Source organism: Hyaena hyaena, unplaced genomic scaffold (assembly GCF_003009895.1).
Source record: "Hyaena hyaena isolate Hyena2069 unplaced genomic scaffold, ASM300989v1 scaffold_251, whole genome shotgun sequence".
NCBI lineage: Eukaryota > Metazoa > Chordata > Mammalia > Carnivora > Hyaenidae > Hyaena > Hyaena hyaena.
Window position 1 is genome coordinate 746982 of NW_024080883.1, and position 24579 is coordinate 771560.

General features: G+C 35.3%; 1 protein-coding gene across 1 annotated transcript in view; it reads right to left on the reverse strand.

Annotated features, from left to right (window-relative positions):
- Positions 1 to 1737: 1737 nt before the first annotated feature.
- The window catches only part of DZIP3 (DAZ interacting zinc finger protein 3), an 89102-nt gene continuing 66260 nt past the window's right edge, over positions 1738 to 24579 (reverse strand). Inside the window, exons 22-32 of the mRNA XM_039244988.1 lie at positions 22371 to 22439; positions 19543 to 19639; positions 17986 to 18089; positions 16413 to 16500; positions 14895 to 14996; positions 10791 to 10916; positions 8506 to 8648; positions 7107 to 7227; positions 6507 to 6650; positions 6319 to 6420; positions 1738 to 4600 (exon numbers count right to left, since the gene is read on the reverse strand). Coding sequence (XP_039100919.1) covers positions 4490 to 4600; positions 6319 to 6420; positions 6507 to 6650; positions 7107 to 7227; positions 8506 to 8648; positions 10791 to 10916; positions 14895 to 14996; positions 16413 to 16500; positions 17986 to 18089; positions 19543 to 19639; positions 22371 to 22439 — 1207 coding nt within the window. The 3' untranslated portion in view covers positions 1738 to 4489. The remainder of the gene's footprint in view (positions 4601 to 6318; positions 6421 to 6506; positions 6651 to 7106; positions 7228 to 8505; positions 8649 to 10790; positions 10917 to 14894; positions 14997 to 16412; positions 16501 to 17985; positions 18090 to 19542; positions 19640 to 22370; positions 22440 to 24579) is intronic.

Genomic DNA, 24579 nt, shown 5'->3' on the forward strand with positions numbered 1-24579 from the left:
CTTCCCATCACTACACCATCAAGCCCCCAGAGAAGTCTCCTGAAGATCTTTGCCCTTTCAGTGCACGTTGTGAAATTAATAAATAAATCCCCTTTACGTATATCCCAGGCTTCTGTGCTGTCTTGAGTGAGTTATTAAGCTGGCTCTTTAAGGGCAGGGACTCAGTTTCTTATTGCCCTCCTTTTCTCCCAGAGTTAAGGTGGCTGATTTTTATTTATTTATTTATTTTTAAATGGTTTTTTTTTTTTTTTTTTTTTTTTTTCCTAGGAGAGAGAGACAGCATGAGCAGGGGAGGGTCAGAGAGAGAGGGAGACACAGAATCTGAAACAGGCTCCAGGCTCTGAGCTGGCAGTCAGCACAGAGTCCGATGCGGGGCTCGAACCCACGAACCGCGAGATCATGACCTATGCGAAAGTCGGACGCTTAACCGACTAAGCCACCCAGGCGCCCCAAGGTGGCTGATTTTTAAAGTTATGTTTTTAAAGCCCTGTGATTTTAAATGCTCCTGAAGTTAAACATCACTGGTTTGCAAGGCAACATGTTAAGGGGACTGGTCTTCCCAGTGTGGGCCCCCCGTGCCTGGAGTGCCTGGCATGAGGTCTCATCCTTTTTGCTTCTCCATACTTGAGGTATCCCTCCCATTTGTGGTTAGTCTCATAGGGGTTTTGGTTTCCAACCAGTTTTCCAGCCCTCATACCTTTTTTGATGTGACCTCCTCTCTACAATGGACTGTGGAAGGTCTCTTCTGTCAGTCAGTCTTCAGGTCGTTTTCAGAGTTTGCTGTATAGGTGTAGTTTTTACGTTGGTGGCCTGTGGAATGACGTGAGCTCAGGTTCCTCCTACTCTGCCATCTTCTCTGAACTTTCTCTCTTCCATTCATTCAATAAGGGTAGTTGAAGATTTAAAGAAAATTTTTTAAAAAATTTAAAGAATTTTATCGAGGAGCAAATTCAAACAGGTTAATGACTAGTGGAAGGTTTGCTATTTTAGAACATGAACTCTATCAGGCAAGTAGTCTTCCCCCATTTTATGTAAGTTTTGGTTGAGATAAGTAATTTGTTCATGATTATACAATATGCCAAAGATGAGAGTTCGATAATTCAAACATAGATCTGCCTGAGAAAGCCACTTTCTACTAATCCAATAGCAAACAAATTTTAGCATGCTTTAGGATATCTAAATATTGTGCTCATTCCAAATACAGATTCCCAGATGGCCTCTTGGAATATGTATCTTTTATAAACTCACTAGGTAAATGTGATGTGATCCAGGATCTATACTTAACTAGAGTCCATTGCCTGTGAAAATTGCCTACTCAAGAAAATCAGAAATCATGTATCTTTAAATTAGTATTTGTTATTTTTATTTGGCTATACACCAGCTATTCCTTAGCTACTATAGTTCTAGAAGTCTTACTCAAGACGCTATATGATAAAGTATCCCAGGAACATTTTATAAGTATAGAGGATTCTTGCTAAATTTGAATCTGGTAAAAAATAATAAGCCTACCTTACCTGACTTAACCATAAGATCTAATTCATTATCATGATTGAGGCACTAATAATTATGTCAAAACAATAGGCATGAATTACTTGGAACCATCCTGAGCAAACCAAGATATCTGAAGGAAAAGTTAAACTAAGTTTTTCTCCCCATGTCCTACCACTATTATATATTTTTATATTCTCAATACCATGTTCCTATTCCAAAAACAAAAAATCAGTAGGTTTACCATGTTTCATTTTATTTATTTGTACAAAGTTAATCCAAAATGGAGATCTACCTGTGAAGTACTAAAAGAGAACACTAAAGGACAGACGATCTGCATTCAAATCAAAATGCCACTTTGTAGATATGACCTTTGATAAATTATTTCTTTTACTTGGGCCTCAGTTTTATCATCTGTAAAGTAAGGAACATCCACTAAATATTCACTTTAGAGTTATTAGTGGACCAAATGAGGTAACAAGCAGTTTGAAAGTATCTCAAAATAGCTGGAAAATGTTATGTTTGTGGAGAAAATAAATTTGAAGAGAAACATTACAAGACGTATCTTCTGACCGCAGCTGTAATGATATTACTAGATGTTTACAGATAGCTTTGATGTAAATGTTGCTACTTCTGTCATTGTATTTCTGGGAAAGATGGGATTCTAGATCTCCCAGGAGCCACAGGATTGGCAGTGAGTACTGTTTAAGACAGAATGTTCCCGACCGTTGTCTTTTATCAAAAAGAAAAAAAATACCATTTAGCATCTGCAGAAATGGACATAACTTTCAAAAGTACAATCCTACTACATTCTCACTGCATACCAGCTACTGTGTCGTGTTCTCTGGCCCTATCCTTAGATCCAAGAATGGTCAGGTCAGCACCAATAAAATCTTGCAGCCTGATTTTGTGAAGAATGCCTGTGACCAAGTGCCAGGACTTTCAAGAATTAGAACTGGCCCAGGGACTAATTAACCATATGATCTTAGGCAAGATGTACTTACAAAATTAGGTGATAGTCTAGAGGATAATTTCATGTATCTTTAAATTAGTATTTGTTATTTTTATCTGGCTATACACCAGCTATTCCTTAGCTACTATAGTCCTAGAAGTCTTACTCAAGATGCTATATGATAAAGTATCCCAGGAACATTTTATAAGTATAGAGGATTCTTGCTAAACTCGAATCTGGTAAAAATAACAAGCTTACCTTCCCTAACTTAACCATAAGATATAATTCATCATCATGATTGGGGCACTAATAATTATGTCAAACTATAAGCTCTGACATTCTATAAGTCTCAATGACTGCCTTCTTGGGTATTATCCTATTCTTTGTCATAACAGGAAAGAAAACCATAACCACAGTTAAGCAGATATAGATGTTTTAAGTAGATTTAAAATACTTTCAGGATACATTTAAACTGATAACAGATAAAATCTTTTCCACACAGAAGTGAAATTGCAGGTGTAAACAAACTAAGAAACAGTTGTTTTACAAGATAATTTGCCATATGACCATGACCTCAAGGTGTTAGACAATTATTGAAGGCCTTATAATTTCTGAATTTTTCAATTTTGAGAGATTCTTTGCATTTTAAGTGTCAGAAGACTGCCTTAATTTTTAGATATTTTCTTCCACATTTCCCAGTCTATTATAATCACAGAAGAAAACATTTAGCATACAATTAGAGAAATAGCAGATTATTAAACAGAGATTTAAAGTAACTCTAAGATACAAAAACAGCTGAGTCAAAACACTTATTCACAGTCTCAATTTCATTAATTTATGGAATCTATTTAAACATGACCCAAGTAACATCTTACATGGTAACTGAATTCTTTAGATTTGTTTAACTAGAGTCATTTTTAAACACAGCATTTACACAATATTGTTTTCAAAATAGGGATTTTACCTCTAGGAATGAAAGTTCTTAGTGACAAGCCTAAGATAGCAGCTTAGCCCCGTGGATGTCAACTTTTGTCATAAGAAGCAACTACATATAAACAGTCCCCCATACCCTGCAGCAAGACAAAGTGAAATTAAGAAACTTTTAAGGCAGAAAAAAAAAAATCCTACATTGTAAGGTCCAAATGAACATAAGATCTCAATTATTTAACTCAGCAAGTGACTTAATTTACACATTACCTCCTTTCCTATTTCCTGATTTCTGACTCTGGGAATATTTATACTTTATCTAAATGTGCAAGGCATTGAGAACACAGAGGAGGATCAGACATGGTTCCAGTGGTGGGCTGGGAAATGTTTAACAAACCCATTCTTGGGAAAAGAAGACTTATAATATTTATGAATCTCTATGTGTAAATACTCCCACTGTGTCAGATTTCAAGGTACTAACGATTTGGTAACTAGCTCAAAAAATTCCTGAAGATTCAACAGTCATCTCTTACAAACTATTATTAGCTAAGCTCCAATACATTATGGATGGTCCCCAGCCTCAAGTAGCTTATAATCTCTCTGTGGGTACATAGTTAGAGGTTAGACAAGAATAGGGAAGATAGGGATAAAATTTAGATAATTCAGTTATAGAATTTGTAAGAAGTTTTAAAAGTCAAAAGGAACAATACAATCTATGGAATTTTTATACTTGTTTGCTATTCCACTTTTTCTCTTTAATTTATTTCAGGAAATTAAAATGAAGCATATTTGCAGTAAAGGATAAGTGGAGTAAGAAGGGAAAAGGCAAAAAAAAAGCATCCTATGATTTATGTTAACAGTGATGTTTACATCAGAAGAAAATGCTTACTAAGGGCAAATATAATGTAACTTAAAATTCAAGCCCTTTCAGTTCAGTTCTGAGTCCTGAAGATTTGTCCTGTCCTCTTTGGCTGCAGCTTTGATGACATTAGCTAGCTTCTTTTGTACAATACTAAAGAATACACTTCTTCACACCACTCACACTATCAGCTCACAGTAAAAGGCAAAACTAAATTCTGCAATATGATAACTGAACTTTTTTTGCACAGTCACCTCCTTGGATCAGATCTTGGGTAAGTGCCGGCCGGGGTGACCAGGAAATTCTTCTGGTAACAAAACATGGAGTCTGCAGGTTGGGCATGTCCCCTGTTGCATCAGCCAAGGTCTAATGCACTAAGGAGCAAAAATATTCACGTCAGACTCTCAGAGTTAGCCTAATATATAATCAGTTACCAGCCAGCATGTCTTCTGGTAGATCTTAAAACCTTTTCTAGTAGATTGCTAGGCCAATTGCTGGAATAATGGTACCTTGTCTGTGATTCGCTGAGCTATATAGCTGGTGATTTTAGAATAAACTGGCTGAAACGTGTTCTGCTAAGATCCTTTCCCCAAGACCAATTTTCAGGATGAGTAGCACTTCTTCCTAACAAAGAGGCTGAGGAAAACTGCTATATATTTTTCCTCTAGTTTATTATATATTCTCATTTATAATCCAGAAAAAAATACAAAAGTGACTAACACCCTGTACCAAGTGCTAATGGTGTTTTGAACTTAAACTCCCTAGATGATGGATACACTATTCAGATGGCTCTTTGGTGACAAGAGAAGTATTCTTTGGCAATGAGCTATCTGTTAAGTCATTTGCTTGCGTACTAACTCTCCAAAAACAAATAAATTTTACCTGTATAAATAATGAGAGTCAGATGAGGTGAGAGAAGATTAAGAATAGGCACTATAGGGGCACCTAGGTGACTCAGTTGGTCAAGCGTCCGACTTCATCTCAGGTCATGATCTCACAGCTTGTGAGTTTGAGCCCCACATCAGGCACTGTGCCGACAGCTCAGAGCCTGGAGCCTGCTTCGGATTCTGTGCGTCTCTTTCTCTGCTCCTCCCCTACTCATACTCTCTCTCTCAAAAATAAATAAAAACTTAAATTTTTTTTTTAAAGAATAGACATCATATATTAGGCTCACTAACTGTAACTCTAAAAAGTAATCTCAGTGGGTCACCTGCTTTCTCTTCTATGGGCAACGGCAAAGTATATTAAGTTTCATTTGTTTTCTGAATGGACAGGACTTTAATATGACTAAGTATCAAATGACTAAGTATCTTTCCTGGTATTTTGGGATTAGTCATTCTGTTTCTATATCTTCATATCTGAGTAGATACAAACTATAATTCTGTGCTAGGTGTCACTATCTTTGAAACAGTGTTTTACATATATGGCTTGAATGAGCTGGCTATGTTCACTTCCCTGAGGCTTTATGTACAATTATCTTTTCCTGGGTCAGATTACAGCTTTGCACCAGAATACTTGGATATAAATTGCATATCAATAGCATGTACACAGCAACACCACCAGAAATTAATCTATACAAATGCCAAGAATCAACAAAAGATATGTCAGTCTCGTATTTTTCTAATATCAAAACTGAAACTTGAGCATCTAAAGAGCAAATACAAGGCCCAGACAGACTGTTAAGGTAAGTCTTTTGCTTTCTAATGGAAGGGGTCATCAGTAAATGGGGACAAAGGACACTATACATTATTTATAGCAAATTGAGATGAAGTGACGCTGCTCCTATGTCAATCTACATTCCCTCTAGTTCTATTTGAAACTACTCTGTATTATTTCAATCTCATCATTGTCTCCTCTTTTCCTGTAAAGTGTATGGAGATCTGAGACAGCACAGTGCAAACTGGGGCTAGGTATGGGGAAAACGGGTGTAAATGTTTCTGTGTGATTCTCCAAAGCCGAGAGTCCTTTCCTGTGGGACTCGTGACACAGCTATAGCTGATGATACATGTATATGATTTCAAGTAAGGCAGTATGAATCTTGCTTAGTTGAATAAATGGCAAAATGTTTAAGAAGGTAAGTTTAAAGGGTTACCTGAGAGTGGAATTTGTGGGCACAAGGCAAAACTGAGAGGTTTTCTGGAGAGAGATTCTCATGACAAATCACACAAGGCTCCTCTTCACCCTCCTCTTCATCCTAAGGAAAATACACAAAAGGGTCAATTCACCTCCTTTCTTTTTCCCAAATTTAAATGTATTTAGAATTAACAGTCTCACTCTCACCAAATTATTGGCTCCTTCCCATGTGACAGGCCCTTGGGAACTGAGGGGCCTCCAGGCTGGTTTTGGGGGCTGGGAAGCATTAGACTGTGGAGGAGTGAGGCTGGGTGAAACACAGTTACCGTTTGGCACAGATTTTCCTTGACTCTGAAAGTAAGAATATTATACTTTTTTTTTTTTTCCAGAAGTGTTTTAAAACAGGAAGAACTGATATGGTAGCATAGAAAATAGGGTACAGTGAGAATTAGAAAAAGGATAAAGCTTGATTAGATTCGTAAGAAATCTTGAAACAAAATGTTAGCAATATTGTATACTCAGAGCCAGGTTAAACAACTCTATATGCCCTTTTAATTAAAACAAGTCTTTATAAAAATTAGAACAATGTCTTCCTTTAGAGTCAAAGTAACCTAGAATCAGTTTCAGGAGGTTCAGTTTTATTCTAGAATGATCAGGCACTATTTTAAAAAGACTTCCTATACCATTTGTAAAGTTGAAGTTCAATTGTTAATCGATGTTTGATGATTACAGGATATTGATAACAGACATGAAGATAATTAAGACCGCTAACTACCTGATACATAGTTTGTTTTGTTTTGCTTTTACCTGTGATTTCTTGGGGTCAATAAATTGGGAAATCTTGTATACAATTTCATCAAATGTCAGTCCAGATAGGGATTTCCCATGAATGTCCTTCAATTTCCGTAAGAAATCCGTAAGCTCCTTCCTGGAAGAGGTCAAATAAAGAGCAGTGGTGATTTTTCCTACTGCCTTGAGGGCATGCCCTCTATAAAAGTTACAAAATCCTATTCTGTGACTGGTATGTAGAATAGAAATGTAGCCCTATAGATTTCTGATCTAAAGTTTACCCACATTCATCTTAAACCAAAATGAAAACCCTTGAAGTTTAATATTTCTTTCCAAAAAGAAATTTTACCTGTTTTTGAGAACTTACTGTATGAAAATAGAGTTATCTACTTACTTATGTACTTACTGAGCTCTTTATATCATGTTTCTAACTGTTCTTACTCAGGACTAAAATATTACTTTTAACTTTGTTACTGTAGGTCTCTCTTCTGTGTTGACAGTTTAATCTTTGTTTTGTTTCTGAGTTTTACAAAATTAAAACTGAACAGAGAAGCTAAAAGACACATTAAAATAATGTACATAATTAATCAATACGTTCCTTTTAAAATCCCATAGTCCACTGACCCAAAGTCTGTATACATTTTTTGGTAGGATAGAGTAGGAGGAAATATTTTCTTTCCCAAATGAAGTGTCAGGTCATCAGCCTTGTAAAACTACCTTGGATTTACTATTCATTTCACACATACTATATGTACATATAACTGTATTATAGTTCTATTTTCATTATCTGTTCACTATATTTATAAAACCATAATCTAATCCTGAAGCATAACAATATGTTCATTAAATCAAAGTGTTAGCCTTCAAATGAAAATACTGGTTAAAAACTAGAATTATTTCCTTAAATACAAAGGGATAAAAAAACTTCATTTCCAGAGAAGAAAAATATCTTCCTGCTAAAGTCAGAACTGTGAAAAGCACAGCAAAATAATTATTTCTTGCACTTAGCTGTGCTCCCTAACAAAAACTAAGAGCCCTAAATAAAATTAAGGAAAGTAAAACCTAATGTCTGAGCTTATATATATAACATACAATCAAAATTCACTTATGAAAGAGGTTATTAAGATAATTATTACAGTTGGTGGCATTAAAATTGGATAAGTTTATGACTAGTTATACTTTTTAGTAAATGAACAAACCTAAATTTAAAAATCTTTTCTCTCATAACTTGAGACTAATAAACTTAGTGGAGAGGTTTAGCATTTATATTGAACACTATCCCTTTAAATTTCATTTTCCTTACCAAAGCCATGGAAAGGAAATATATTGGTGAGTATGTTTGTTTCATTCCCCTAATTATGGCTGTGGCAACTGTAGAGTATGATCTGTACTCACAACTAAATAAAAATTAAAGTACCTGGTTTGTTGTGGAAAAGCAGTTTTCAGCCTGTCTATAATCCTCTCCCAATTCATCATGGGGGGATCACTTCCCAGACCTGCACTGGGAGGAGGCATAGCCTCTCCCACAGGCGCCGGTACAGTCCAGGCTATACCAGTCATCTGTAAGGAGCACAGAGTTATAACCCATCAGCTTCAGTTATTAGGAAGTAACATTCCATGACAACATGGTATTTCCATACGTCATAAAATGGGTAGAATGAAGAGGAAGAATGCTGACCTATACATTTCCTTTTTAGAGTTTTTTTTTTTTAATTTAACTAGCACAGTAATACTACTTCTTGTTTTTAATTACTCTTATTTTAAAAAGGGAACATGCGAGTCTTCTTAACTGCAGAAATTACAGAAATAGAGTGTTTACTGCTGTATTTTTAAAACAGTAAAAAACTAGAAACAACTAGTGTGCTAAGAGGAGAATGGGTGAATTAGAGTATATTTAATCAGGTCCTTAGAAAAATAGATTTCTGAGTATAACACATGCCCATGAAAGGCTTTTTTTTGTTTTTTTGTTTTGAGAGAGAGAAAAAGAACATGTACAAGTGAGCAGAGGAGAGGGAGGGAGAGAGAATCCTAAGCAGGTTCCATGGCCAGTGCAGAGCCTGATGAAGGGCTTGATTTCACAATTGTGAGATGATGACCCAAGCCGAAATCAAGAGTCGGACACTCAACGAAGCCACCCAAGTGGCCCATATGTTTCAGTTTTTAAAAATTCTGTGGTGTAGTATTTATGGTAGGGCTTGTTTTTATATTAAATTTAAAAAAGTGCATATGCATAGAAAAGGTCTCAAGTTACAAATAATCTGTAAACACTGATTATTTCCTAGGATTTATTTGAAGAATATTTGTTATTTGCTTTTTTAATGATTTTTCAAATTATAAAAGTAGTTTATACTATAGTTGAACTTTCAAAGAAATAAAGATGAGACTACTAATAGAATGTCTGCCCCATGTCTCATGAATGTTACAAAGGTGGTGGGCAAGTTGTAGTGACAGCTCTGAGCCATGAAACCGTCAGTTCTGTCATATTTTATGAGTTTCTTCTTAGAAGCTTTAAGATTCTAATATCAGAAGTGATTTTTTTCTGATTATAATTTTAACTATAAATATAACTTCTCTTAAGGCTTTACAGGTTATTTTCAAATATAAGGTTACTCATGAAAGATTAGCAATTACTACCAGCTACTGAAGTAACTCATACAAAGCCTACATAGACAAAACTGCCCAGAAATCTGGGTTTGCCTTAGTATCAAGCTTTTCCCCAGGAATCAGAAAACAATCTTATGAGGTTGAGGTACTTTAAGGTTTTCAATAAAGGTGTGTGTGTGTACACACAAAACTATCTTTAATATAATGGTGGGGGAGCAAACCACATGAACAACACTGTGATATTCTGGGGACTAAAGAGATGTGGTACTCAGTTACATGTTAAGGCCTATGTACATATTTGTTTGCAGAGTCAGCTTCTACAAAAATAAGAGTCCATCTGACTATGTATTTCAACGGGACACTATTTATAGGTACAAAAAACTGACAAGAATGTGCTTATGGAAAAGTCAAAATTAGAGAATCTTCCTTAATTATATTTAACATTAATCTTCTGGGAGATTTTTTTTTTCATTAAAAGACATTTACCTTTCCCAAGATTACAACTAATAATCCTGGTCATTTAAATTTTCTCTATTGCCTCTTCAGGTTTGGATAGGACTTATCTGGCTAGTTGTAGCTAGGGTAATTTATCACTTTACAGTATAATCTATTCCAAGGTGATGCTACTTATATTGTGTTTGTGGGTTACTATACATATGTCTGTGTATGCCTGTGTAAATAAAGTTCTTCTTTAGCTTTGTGGCATAACTTTGTTGTGACTTGGCTTCTTTGCTTTCTAATCTACCCATCAAATATGCTAAATATAAATTATCTACTAAAAATATTAATCTACCCTATATTGTTGCCTATTACAGAAGCAAAACTATAAAATCCTATAAGGACTGTCTACTATAAAAAGGTATTTATCTTTGTATCCAAAAGCTAAACTAATAGCAGCTAACAAAATAATATATGCAATGCTCTTAACACAGCACTTCAAATGGAACTATTCATTCACCTGTCATTCAGTTACCCTCCCCTCCACTACTACCACCATTACCACCTATCAAATAAACAGAGCACATTCATTCAGGAAGTCTACTGTGGTGATAAAAAACAAAACAAAACAGAACAATTTCACCAAAAAGGGATCGGTACCAGTGGGGCTCTAGGTTGGCCAGGTGCAGAGATGACTCCAGGGCAAACAGCAGGCATCTGAGGAACAGTGAGTATAGGTCTGAAGAAAGATTCTTTCACAAGGGGTCTTCCTAAGAATTGCTGCATCTAAAATAGAAAGGTTAAACAAAAACCCCACATATTTATATATTATATAGGCAATGATCTAAATTCATAGAGCAATGTTTGGGGGAAAACAACAATTTGAAATCCAGATACAAAGCACTAGCATTAGAATCGGTGTTGTCATAACAGTTAAGTGTATGAATATTTGGAAAAGCAAAGGTTAGTGAATATACAAAAGAAGAGAGAAAGAAGAGAAGTCGGTTCTAGTCTCACTTTCTTTTTATCTGGCTGGGTAACCGTGGATGCCAAGTTAGTAATCTATAAAGCAGAGGGTTATTAGGTTAAGTGATGTTTAAAGTTCCCTCCCAAATATAATACATATAAAATATAGGACTATGCAAAGGGACTGCTCAATGAGTACTGTCCACATTGGTGAACAATACTGATACTCAGAAATTCTACTAAAGAACCAAAGTTGCCTATAGAAAATATTACTTTCCTTGGTTATGTATTGCAGAGAACTTGTACCACATGATGGATTTTGACTTTATGTTTAGCTCCAATGAGAGTAGAAAGCTATAGTGGAGTGGCCCTGGGCATAAATCCCCTTACAATGACTTGTAGACATGCTTATAGGTGTTACTGCACCTTCTAGGGGGTTGTGGAAAGCTAGCCCTTCTAAGCATCTAGCAATGGGATGGATACCTTACCGACTAGACTATAGAAGAGGACAGATTAAATTTCTACCATGTGCCAAGTCTAGCACTGTTATTAACAGAAATTCAACTATCTTTTGAATTGGAAAAAAAAAAAAAAACCCATCAACATAGCTCTTAAGTAATGATCCTAAAACCAATAGGTGACAGATAGGTTAATAGAAAACATTAAAATGAATACATGAGGTTGACACTGGATTCTTATTTAATAGCACTAAAGCAAAGGGGCACCTGGGTGGCTCAGTCGGTTAACTGTGACTTCGGCTCAGGTCATGATCTCTCAGTTTGTGGGTTTGAGCCCCATGCCGGGCTCTGTGCTGACAGCCCAGAGCCTGGAGCCTGCTTCAGATTCTGTGTCTCTCCCTCTCTCTGCCCCTCTCATACTCATGCTCTGTCTCTCAATAATAAATAAAACGATAGGGGTGCCTGAGTGGTTCAGTTGGTTGAGTGTCCGACTTTGGCTTAGATCATGATCTCATGGTTTGTGAGCTCAAGCCCCTTGTCGGGATCTGTGCTGGCAGCTCAGAGCCTGGAGCCTGCTTCAGATTCTGTCTCCCTCTCTCTTTGCCCCTTCCCCACTTGCCCTCTCTCTGTCTCTCTCTCAAAAATAAACATTAAAAAAAAAATAAAACATTAAAAACATTTTAATAGCATTAAAGGAAAGACACTGTATATATCATTGTCTATAAAGTACTCTTGCTAAAAATATTGAACCTGATTCTAAGTAACCCTCTAGATATAACCAACAGTTTATAGGAAATAGAACATGTACAATGACATCACAGGATGCAATCAATTAAATCAATAATGTGGGAAATTGGACTTTTTGAACAAATGACATGAATGAAGGAGAGGGGGTAAGGAAGCTGTTAGAGACTTAAATAACGATGAGCCAAATGCAAAGTTTAAACTTTATTTTCATTGTTTTTAAAAATAAGTTTTGAGAGTAATTATAATCAAATTGGAAATATTGCAAACTAGATAACAAAAAGACATTTTTATGGCTATTGGGAAATATACATTTTAACTGGATTTTAGATATTAAAATTTTTAATTTTCTTAGGTTAAAAAAATGGTGTTATCATTATATCCAATAAAAATAATATCCTCATCTTTTAGCATGAGGTATACATGGATGAGATTATATGATACGTACTTTAAAATACTGCAGTAGGAAGAAGAGGATGACATGAAATAAGATTAACAAAATGTTGGCTCTCTTAGTTCACAGAGGTTCATTATACTATTTTATTCTTATGTATGTTTCAATTTTCATAATGTAAAGGTTTTAAAGAATGAATGGATGGTGGGTATGAGTCAGTATTCCTGCTCTCTTTGCAGACAACTATTATCTAACACTTCTTGGGAGGATTAGATAGCCAAGGCACAAAAATCAAGATATAATAAAACATATAAAAAATACTGGGTTAAACTGGGAAGAGTACCCATTATTTCAGATTTCTCGGGTTAGACTATGCATTTAAAGCCTATTGACTATTCTTTAGAATACTAGGATCTCAGAGATAGATGGACTTTCTTTTTATGTATGTTTTAAGTTTTTATTTAAATTCTACTTAACATATAGTGTGATATTAGTTTCAGGAATAGAATCTAGTGATTCATTATTTACATACACACCACAGATGTATTTTAGTAACCAGACCATCTAGTATAATTTCCCGCTTTATACATGGAAAAAACAGAAGTCCAGCATAGCTGATTCTTCCAAGAACAACACAGTTATTCACAGTGTTAGGAATTAAACCCACATCTCTAGTTTGTTTCCACTGAATGATACCACCTCAACTTATGGCAAAGAGCAACATTACACTTCTAGCATTTGCACTCTCAAACTGCTCCACTAATGTTTAGTGGTTGCTGATGCTTGCACTTGAACACAACTGTTAGCACAGCAGTGATGCTGGTTAGGAAACACAAAAGATACACATGTACATCTCAGATGTTAGCAGAAGGATGCACAGAGCTTAACTTTAGTTAAGTTTTGCCCTTAACTAAACTTGGGTAAGCCCCATCAGACATAAGAAAGCCTCCAAAGAGACGAAGATCGAGAGGTCAAAGTTTAAGTACATATGTCAGCTATGCAGTTATCACTGGTATCAGACTGATACCAGTCTGATCTGGTTTCAAGAAACTTCAAACAACTCTGTACCTGGCTTCAGAGTCTCTATACCATTTTATATTTAGAGTCATCAGAGAGTTTAACTACAACCTATAGGCAGTAGTTTGAATATGGGCAGAAAGCACCGAGTTTCTAGAAATCTAGAAGCACATGTGTTACTTCCTGTAGAACTAGAGGGACTCTTTGGATTTCTCCATCATTTACATAATATATTCATTATCATGGTAGTTGACTATGATGAAGTTCCAAGCCTAGAATAATGTTCATAATACAGTGCTCCTATAAAAACTGAACTGATTAAAAATATAAAAGGCAATACTGCATTCTGAAGACCATGGTGTATACAATACAGTGCTTTTAGCTGTGGATTCTGCTTTTGAAACACACTGTAACTCCACACAAATCACATAATTTTCAAGTTCTCTGATACACTCAACTATTTACAGAAATAACATTTCAAAGTTCTACTGCAAGCAGAAGTGCTGGGGGTGAAAGTGATTTGCCACTAAATTTCTCATACCTTCTCCTTTTCCTATTCCCAGATGTGTTCTGATAATAAAAATTATCACCTAATGGTTCTTTCCTGAAAGATCTTTTGGAAAGCTGTGTGAATTTATTGGGTTAAGGTACTATGTTTCCCAGAAGGATAACATAAATAGTGCAACAGAGAGATAGCTGATTGAGACTCACTGATTCCCAGCAATAAGCAGGAAAGGGGCATAGATGGAAGCTTTTAAAGGTACAATATGATAAAACTTAAGGACAAAAATGTCTAAAGTAGAAGTGGAGGGGTGAAGTCTAGCCTGCTAGGGTAACTATACTGAGATGTTTCAGTCTTCTAGGGGTAACCTGAGAGCATTGGGAATTCTGCCCATCCATTAGTTTTCTCTTACATTACAGGTGATATTGACAGGTTGAATGAGAATACATTACCTGTTTAGATACCAAATATATCACTAAAATCCAGTGACCCAACTATGTACTGACCTTGACTAAGTCAGTCAACTAGCTATATCATCTGGAGATAATGGAGCAGGAATGTGCATAAATACAAACAATATGCACAACATGTGCCTATTTTAATTTTAACACACATTAAACAGATAGCTCTTACCATTTCATCAAGATGAAGATGGCAATTCTTCAAAATGTCATATTTCTTACCAGTATCTCAGGATTAGGTGGTGGTGGAGGAAGTTGGATTGGAGGCAGGGTACTCAAAGCAAACCCTTGCTTCACCTTGTTAATTTGTTCATTATACTGTGTCTAGTAGAACAAGACAAACGATGTTTTAGAGCAAAATAAACTTCAAAGAAATAGCATATGGGAACACTTGATGCAGCTTTGAATAATAAAACACACAATAGCGATTCTCAACCAATTATGTCAGAAAGAACATAAAGACAATTTTTGACATAAAGTAACTCTATAACACACTATCCCCAAATGTACTGGCAAGATACAAAGACATATAATTACAGATCCTGTGATAATTCTTCAGTATTTCCAAAATTTTCAGCCTCCAAATGGGAATCACTGATATAAAGTGAATAGCGTCTAAAGATTTAAGAAGCTGTAAATAATACTGGGTTGATAAATATGGGAAAACAGCATTTGTAATGAAGAGTTGAGCTACTTGCAAATGTTCACTTTAAAAACTGGAGAGGAAATTTTATGGCATACTCATTAAATATCCACATTTTGTTTATCTCAAAGTTATACCTCTAGCTTTCTCTAGTTTTATCATCTTGGATTTTGCCAAAACTAGGACTCCAATCCCTGAAGCTTAACTACACGCTTTCAAAAGTTTTTAGCATTGTCCACATTTTACTTCACAGTATTATTTTGTAGACAACCCACAGAGACTGGAAAAGAAATAAAACATTAGAAACTTCACACAGAAGACCCGTGCTTGAAAGAAGACAAGGATGCAAGCTGTTCTTGTTAGGCCAGTGAGTAAACCCAACAGAAATGCTAAGCATCACTGAAGACTGCTTAAGAAGAGTCTGGGAGAGAAACAGTCAAGACCACTACGGGAAAAGCTGGACAAGTAGGTATTGCTCTGAGGCAGTTGTCATGATTAAATGTCATTGTTTTGCTAGCAGTGTTGTGAAATCACAAAATAATGAACATTATATATTTACTTGAAGTTATAAAAAATATTCTAAGGCCAAATGAAGAAATTATTAAATGTTCAGTGAGTTACCTCCTTAGAATATCTTAAGCATAGTCCTAATTCTATTAAACTAATAATGAATAATTATTTTGCATCATGGAATAATGCCATAAAATCTAAGACTGAAAACGAAGACAGGTCTGTTTGATCTTTCTTTCAATTACATATACACAGAATTAGACCAAGTTAATACAATTATTTTTGACTGGAGCAGAATCAGCTTCAGAATTATAGGAAAACTAGGCATGAAGCACAATTTTTGAGTTTATCCTTTATTGTACAAAGGACTTGAAAGACCTGAAAAACCCACATGCAAAAGTCTACGATTTTGTCTACAACCAACTACATGGAAGTATCAATATCAACCCTTAAAAAGGCATAAATTGTAATATCTGAAAAAAAAGTTCTTCCTTAAATTTCTCCAGTAATTGTTAATGTTAGATGTTTTCTTTATGTGTATACCTCCTACACCATTCAATTTACTCTGCAGATACTTCAGCACTTACCCTGAGGAATGCAATCTTGTTTCTAACATCTGTTACAATGGCATTCCAACTCTCTACTGCAGCCTTTAATTGAAGTGATTCCAGGTTGCTGATGTAGGGAAGGAGACACAAGAGGAAGTTCTTTCTTTTTATATACAACATAGGTCTCTAAAAATTTCCATTATATTCTTTAGCATGTATGTAAGTAACATAAAAGAGCAAAAAAATTACCTCATCACCAACAATTACCTCAAATGAGCATAAAGTTGTATGGAAGGGTTTGTTATTAAAAATAAAACAAAGACGGGGAATATATTTCTTTTTTCAAGAGCAAATACAATGTCTGCTTCCAGAACACCAAGTGTTTTTCTATTTGGCAATATCTTTTAGAACATATGAAACCTTTACACAGGAATCCCTCCAGTGAAGGGGGCCAGAGAAGGCTGAACAGGGAAATGCCCTAGCCATCCAATGTGGGAGCATCCTCCAAGTGGCTGACTACTCTTGGAAGCAGGTTTTCGACTATCTTCACAGTGGCCCCGACATCAGAGGGCCACGGGTGGCCTATGAGCTCTTCTGCAAATTACTAAAAGATATCCTTATGGGAGGGCAAGTCAAAAGGAAGTACCCCTTCTGGGAGGATGAATTAGACTGCTGCCTTAATGCAGTGCATAAATTGCACAAACAGCAGCTCTGCCAAACATACCCACCAAGTGACTTAAGTAGGAACAGCTTTGAGGTGTGTAAGGTCTGCCATCTCTAGAAGAGAGATTTCATGAGGCCTTTCAAAAGGCTCTATTATAACCTCCCCACCCCAGGATCACCCAGCACACCAGCTTTAAAAGAGCAGAACAAGTTATCACTGAGATTATCTTATACAAAGAGGCTTGATAATATTTTAGTTTATGGAGTACCTCTTCTCCCTGTAGCAAGCAAAGATAGACTGATCACTTACAACAGGGCTTCCTGGACCTGAATGCACATCAGTATATCCTGGGATTTGTGCTAAACATCAGAGATTCTGATTCTTTAGAATTGAAGAATAAGGATGCCTTGGTCCCAGAAATTCTAATTTAATTAATTCTTCAAGCATGAAGGTATACTCCATAAAATTATAAATTTAAGGATAGTCTCATGCAACCTGCCCCAAATTTGAAAATCACTTATTATCACACAACAAGAAATTGGCCTTAACATATGATTTCAGGTGTTAATACTCATCTTTCCCTCAATGTATTCCGAAGGTATTTAAAATCAAGCATTAGAAGAGAAATTTATTAGAAAAAGGTTTCCACTTAGAACCCACCCTGTTTTGTAAATATATGGTCTTCATGCATGTTTCTGAGACTTTTCATCTACTTCAGAGGAAGGGAAAAATCTGTCTGCAGCTATGATTGTGCTCAGTAGATTTCTAAGTGCTTCGGGAGAAGCAACCAAGCAAAAGCATCAAAGGGACTAAATGACTTTTGAGGTTAAAAAAAAAGTTTGTTCACTCCAAAGACTTTTACATGTAAAACACAGATTGTGTTCAACCTGAAGGCCTCTTGTTAGTATCTCTGAGATAAAGATGCATTAAGGAAGAGAAAAATGTTACCTTGCCGCCATGTGAGTCACCCTGGCAAGCTGACTGAGGCATTCCTTTTCAGTCTGCTCTAGGTGGAGCAAACCAAAATCTCTACGACACTGTAAGAAATACACCTACAGATTTTTGAGAGAAAAAGAAGTTCAAGGTGTCCTTGCAAATGAACACATTCTTTTCACCTTCAAGTAAAGGTGAAACTATTTTCAATCTCTTCCAGCACCTGAGCCTCTTGACCGTTCATAATACATTAGAAAAACTGTGATTAATTCTGCAACTCTAACTTTTTTACTCAATGGTTACTGAGTTGGTAACCATTCCAGAACATTAGTTTTTCAAGCTTGAGCATACCCTCAGAACATATCATCTCAGAAACTTCAAAAAAAAAAATGGTGCCTTGGTCCCAGAGATATAATTTAATTGATACCAGATACAGCCTGAGTACTAAGATTTATAAAAGCTCTCAGGTAACTCTAATGTGCAGCAAAGTTTAAAAACACTCAAGAAGTCCTGCTAGTTTCTTTTTTTTGTTTTCTTCTAACTGAGGAAGGGATAAGAAAATAAACAGACCACACAGGAAGACCATGGAGTCCAAATGGACTTTGGAAAGTCAATAGGTCCAATGTCTCCCCCATAGCTGGAATTCCTTCTACCTTGACTGTTGCATGGTTACTTGGCCTCTGTTTTCTCTCACTAATCACTCAATATTCACTGAAAGTAGATTACATTCTTGGACAGCATTAAGGGTTTCTAAAATTAATCACAGAAGAAGAATGAAACTTTCTGAGTAAAAGTAGTGAGAAAATATACAAACTTGAGCTCTTAAAGTAATCTGAGAATTTGGTTTTTCAGTTATAGCTAGCATTTTAGTTTCCAGATATGCTTGGTTCAGGCATCACTCCTGATTGTTGACCTCCAGATTCCCAATTATTCTACTAAGGAATAGAGTTTACCTATGACAGAGGTAGGAAGGTATATAATCCTTTTAATGTTAGTGAACTCTCTAAAAATTTGAATCTTATTGTATATCAAGTTTGGGTATCTGTAAGTAAAAATTACATCTATAAAGATAATCACATATTTTTTGGAAGAGACCTTAGTTGTGGTGTTCTAAGTTAACTTGGAAGAAACTGAGTGACATTCGGGGGTCTAAAAGGTAAGTTTGTTTTTGAAATTGCAGTGTATGATGTGTAAGTGGATTGGGAAGATGTACATAGGAAGTAATAAAGAAAGGAGATATTATCTCTGACAGCAATAAAATGTTATTCTTAGAAATTTGGCTTAGAGACCTGGCTTCATGAGAATTTTCCTGTATTTCCTATACATACTGAAGATCAATTTCCTGAAGTGATTTGGAGGGAAAACAACATAAGATCATCAACAATGAAGTAATCTTGTATAAAATTCCAATGAGTCAAAAGAACACAAAATTGGAGTTATGTTTTCTGGCTGGTCTTAAGATAACTTATTTCTGTTTATTCAGAAAAAACTTTTTAAAAATTCTTTAGTATACTAGTATGCAAGCAAAACTTCCCTCCCCAATCCCATCTCTCTCTCTTTTTTTTTTTTTACCTCAGCTGTTAAAGCTCTGCTAGTTTCTGCATTCAGTTTGTTTAAGTATGTTTTTATTGTGCTTTCCAGATTATGCTTCTCCATTTCCCACTGAGATCTGAAATATATGACCATTAAAGAATTAACAACACTGTAGCAAGAGCAGACTTTTCCACCTTATTCAGTAGGAAGGAAGATATGAAGCTATTCAAGGAGTAAGAAATAATTTATTGTAAAAATTTACAACATATAAAAGCAAGAGAAGACATTATTTAACTCTTACTGTTATCCCTTTCTATTAAGAGTACAGAAGTCTTAAAGTTGTCAATATAGGGACTAGGATTTAAAAGTTGGCTCCAAGGGGCACCTGAGTGGCTCAGTTGGTAAAGCATCCGACTTTGCCTCAAGTAATAGTCTTGTGGTTCAGGGGTTCAAGCCCTGTGTCAGGCTCTGCACTGACTACTTGGACCCCAGAGCCTGTTACCGAGTCTGTGTCTCCCTCTCTCTCTCTGCCATTCCCCTGCTCACACACTGTCTCTCTTTCTCCTTTTCAAAAGTATATAAGCATCAAAAATTCTTTTTAATAATAAAAAAAAAATAAGGCTCTGAAATAAAGTTGTCCAAGGATGAATCTGAGTTTCGAAACTTAACTAATATGAAACCAGGGCAAGTTACTTTTCTCTACTTCAATTTCTATTTGTGTGAAAATGGAGAATACTGTAGTAATTACCTCAAAGACCTGTTGTGAAAATTAATTCAGATTATATACATAAAAAGATTTTATGTTTAGTACACGTTAAGTAGTAAATAAATGTAAGCTATTATTATTTATAAATTTCACATAAAGTTTCTATGACCTTTTTGTATCCCCAAACAGCAACTACAAAGGTTTTTATTATCCCTGCCATCACTGCACTAAATTTAAATCACTGCATTAAAATATTGCACTGGCTGTCTCAGTGCTCACATTCAACACCTTAGAATGAAAACAAATCCTACAGCTTGAGAGGGAGAGAGGGAGACGATAAGGACATTATTTATGAAGGACATTGTGGAGAAAGGCTACCTCTAAGGTTTCTCTTTTTCCCATCCCATTTCAGATTCCTACACCTGAGCCCCCAACTCTAGAGCATACAATGTAAATTATTACTTTAATGGAAAAATAATATTGTAATAGGGTCGTTTCCAAAGCCTAGTCTCATAGCTTCATTATTAGAAACATTTGGATGCTTGCATACTTAACAAACATTAATGGGATGCTTGATAAAACAATATACCATATTGTTAATACCACTAAGGCTAGAGTGTTTTCAAGGAAAAATAATATTCAAGGACATATATTAATTCAACCAAGGGGAATTATTATGCCACTGAATATTGTACAAAATTGCCTATAAGAACAAGAGAGAAAATAGATTGGAAAATAAATTAGACTCCATCAAAATTAAAAAATTTTATGCATTAAAGGACATCGTCAAGAATAAAAGACAACTCACAGAATGGGAGAAAACATTTGCAAATCATGTATCTGATTAAGGACTTGTATCCAGAACATGCATAGAACTCTGAAAACTCAACAGAAGACAACCCAATTTAAAAGATGGCCTAAGGATTTGAATAGATATTTCTCCAAGTAGCCAACAGACACATGAGAAGTGTTCAACATATTTAATCATTAAGAAAATGCAAATAAAAAAACACAATGATCTACTACTTCACATCCACTACAATGAATAAAATAAAGACAGATAATCTAACAAGTATCTGTGAGATGTGAAGAAAGCAGAACCAACATGCACTGCTGGTGAGATTGTAAAATGTGCAGTCACTTGGAAAATAGTTTGGTAGTTTCTCAAAAAGTTAATCAGAGTTTACTGTATGTCTCAGCAATTCTACTCTTAGGTATACACCCAAGAGAACTGAAAACCTTACCTTCATACAAAAATTCGCTTACAAATGTTCATAATAGCATTATTCATAATAGTGAAAAAATGGAAGCAAATGTCCATCAGCTGATGAAAAGGTCAACAAATTTTGGTATATCCCTACAATAGAATATTATTTACCCATAAAAAGGAATGAGTACTGATAACATGCTACAATATGGGTGAACCTAGATAATTTTATATTAAAGAAGTTAATCATAAGAGGGTATTTATTATATAATTACATCTATATGAAGTGTTCAAAATAAGGCAAATCCAGAGAGACAAATAATTGATTAATGACTGCCAGAAGCTAGGGGAAGGGAGAAGGAGGAATGACTTCTAATGGATCCAGAATTTCTTTAGGGTGATAAAAATGTTTGGAAATCAGACAGAGGTGACAGTTCTGTGAACAATCCTAAAAGATAGATACCTCTGTGAACATCCTAAAAGTCAATGAATTGTATAATTTAACACAGTGAGTTTTATGCTATATTTATTAGATCTCAAAAAAGTTATCAAAAAGTTACCTATAGGCAAAAATTTGTCAATGAGAATTAAACTCAGCCAGTTTCATAAATCAGTCACACCTAGCACTATTGATTAGAACAAAGAGATGAAGAACACATAAGCTCTAGACCCCGGTTAGTTTTTTGGGGGACTGTAACTTTGGTCACCTAATCTCCCTCAGCAGTTTTCTAGGGCCAGAACTAAGGCAAACATATCTCCCAATTTGCCTAGAGTATTTCTAATTTATAAGTATTGTCCTAGTGTAATTAGTAATAATGCTCAATTTCATGCTCAAAAGTGCTCCAGTTTGGATCATAAATTATATGACTACCCTGGCCAGAACATACTGAGTGGAATATCTAAGAGTTTCAGAGATGCACATATCCTCAACCAAATCAACAGCCAAGTTTGTACCTTTTCATGGAAAGTTGCTCCTTAAGATTCTTGATTTCATTATCTTTAGCATGGCTCTGACGCTGCAATCTAAGAAAAAATGAAAGCCATAAATATTAGAAATTATTTGTCATTAATACAGTCAGAACAGCTCTACCTGTAGCTGAAGAGGGACTAAATATGAGCATTTTGAACCACAAATACTGGGCTTGAATGATTACACTCCTATAACTAGGCTTTCTGCAATTTATCTTTTCTTTTGGTGTCTGATATACTGACTTCCCAAAGAAAATACTAAGTTCTAACCCCATCAATTATAAGCTAAAGAGAACTTGTACCCCCACTTCAAAGACTCAGCAATATGTTTTTAGCTCTTTGTACTTTAGTTTACCCACTACAAAACACAGACGGTATGTTTTAATTTTCTAGGCTTATGATAGGATTGGTAATTTTAACTTCATTACAAGGTTATATGTCAAGTCATATGAATTCATACAAACTATTAAAGGGTTAAGGTCTGAAAGAAATCAGATTATTAAATATAGAGGTAAAAAGGCTATGTGCAAATAAGAATTTTAATTAAAATAGTAAATTATAATGGGGGAGTCACCGACATCACCTAATTATGAGAAGATTGGGTAAAAATAAATCAGAAAACATAACCTGCAGTTAGCTTAAAAAATTAATATCCAAGAAGCTACTAAGAGAAGTACAAAGTAATACTTTTTGGTTGATATGTGTTCGCAAACCATTCCTGATATTCCTTCCTTGTGCTGCTGTAGTTTTCCTCACAACTAAGTTTTTACACAAACCATTGATTTGCTACAATATGAAAACATTTACAGCAAAAGCACATTTCTTTTTAAGCCTCTGTAATGTTCAGACACTTAGGATACATAAGAATTTTGGTTAATATAAATTATTAGAATGACTGCCGTAAAACAATGACTTTTTAATTATTTTTTAAAATATATTTTTAATGTTTATTTTTGAGAGAGAAAGAGACAGAGCATGATCAGGGGAGGAGTAGGGGGAGAGGGAGACACAGAATTTAAAGGAGGCTCCGGGTTCTGAGCTGTCAGTACAGAGCCAGACACAGGGCTCAAACTCCTAGACCATGAGATCATGACCTGAGTAGAAGTCAGATGCCTAACCGAGTGAGCCACCCAGGTGCCCTAAAACAATGACTTTAAATGTTGGTTGCATTGCTTAGTATTAAATTTCAGAGATTATCCACTCACCTTTACTCCAAGGTTCTTAGAAGCTACAGACTTATAATCAATATCCTACTGAACTGAAAATGCAAAGAAACCAGATCTGTTTCTATACAAAAGAGATCATGTTCTCAAGTAAAAAGTAAAAAAGATAAGCTTTGTTACAATGGTATGCAGGAGAATGCAGAGAGTTGAAAAAGGGGTAATAAGATTTTTAAAATTGACATCCTCCTTTCCTTTATATGTTTCCATTTCATCAACATTTTACCTAGCTATAGTTTAGAGTGGGCAATAAACAGTTGACAGAGCTTGGTGGGGAATTCAGAAGATCTGGATTCTTAAATAATAGAAGATAAGGTAGGCATAGTTTGTCGCCCAGCTTGGATAGGAAACATCTCTTGATGATCAAGCAGTCATAACTTTTTAGTTCTATTTTTCTCATGAATAATATGAAAGCAGGATTAGATGTTCTTTTCTGAAAGATCTCAAGTTACTCTGGCTATCATGCTTATTATATGGGTTTTACTGACAGCCATTACTTAACATTTATTAAGTGCTTATTGTAATTTGTGCAAAATATGTTGCTATCATATAAATCTTCTTTGCTGATTCTGTAATTATCAACATTTACCAAACATTTAGTGTAGGACTGGCATTGAATTAGGCCAAACAAAAAAGACTTTTTTGCTTTCTAACAAGCATCATATTCTGAAGTAATAGAAATCAACATTTTACAATTTAAAAATACTAATATATTTATCATATACTTTCGGGATATGTTCAAGTAAAACAAAGGCTCACCAGCTATATGAGAACACACACTGTGCTTGCTCATGTTTCCTCTAAATGCCCTGCGTCTTCTCCCATCTCATTCTACATAGTTGAGGTTCAATACTGTCTTCAGTGAAGTTCTTTTTTATCACAACAATCCAAAGTACTTGTTTTACTCTACAAAATCCCTATTATAGCTCCACTTGACAGTTATTTATATGTACAGTGGACCCCTGAACATAGGG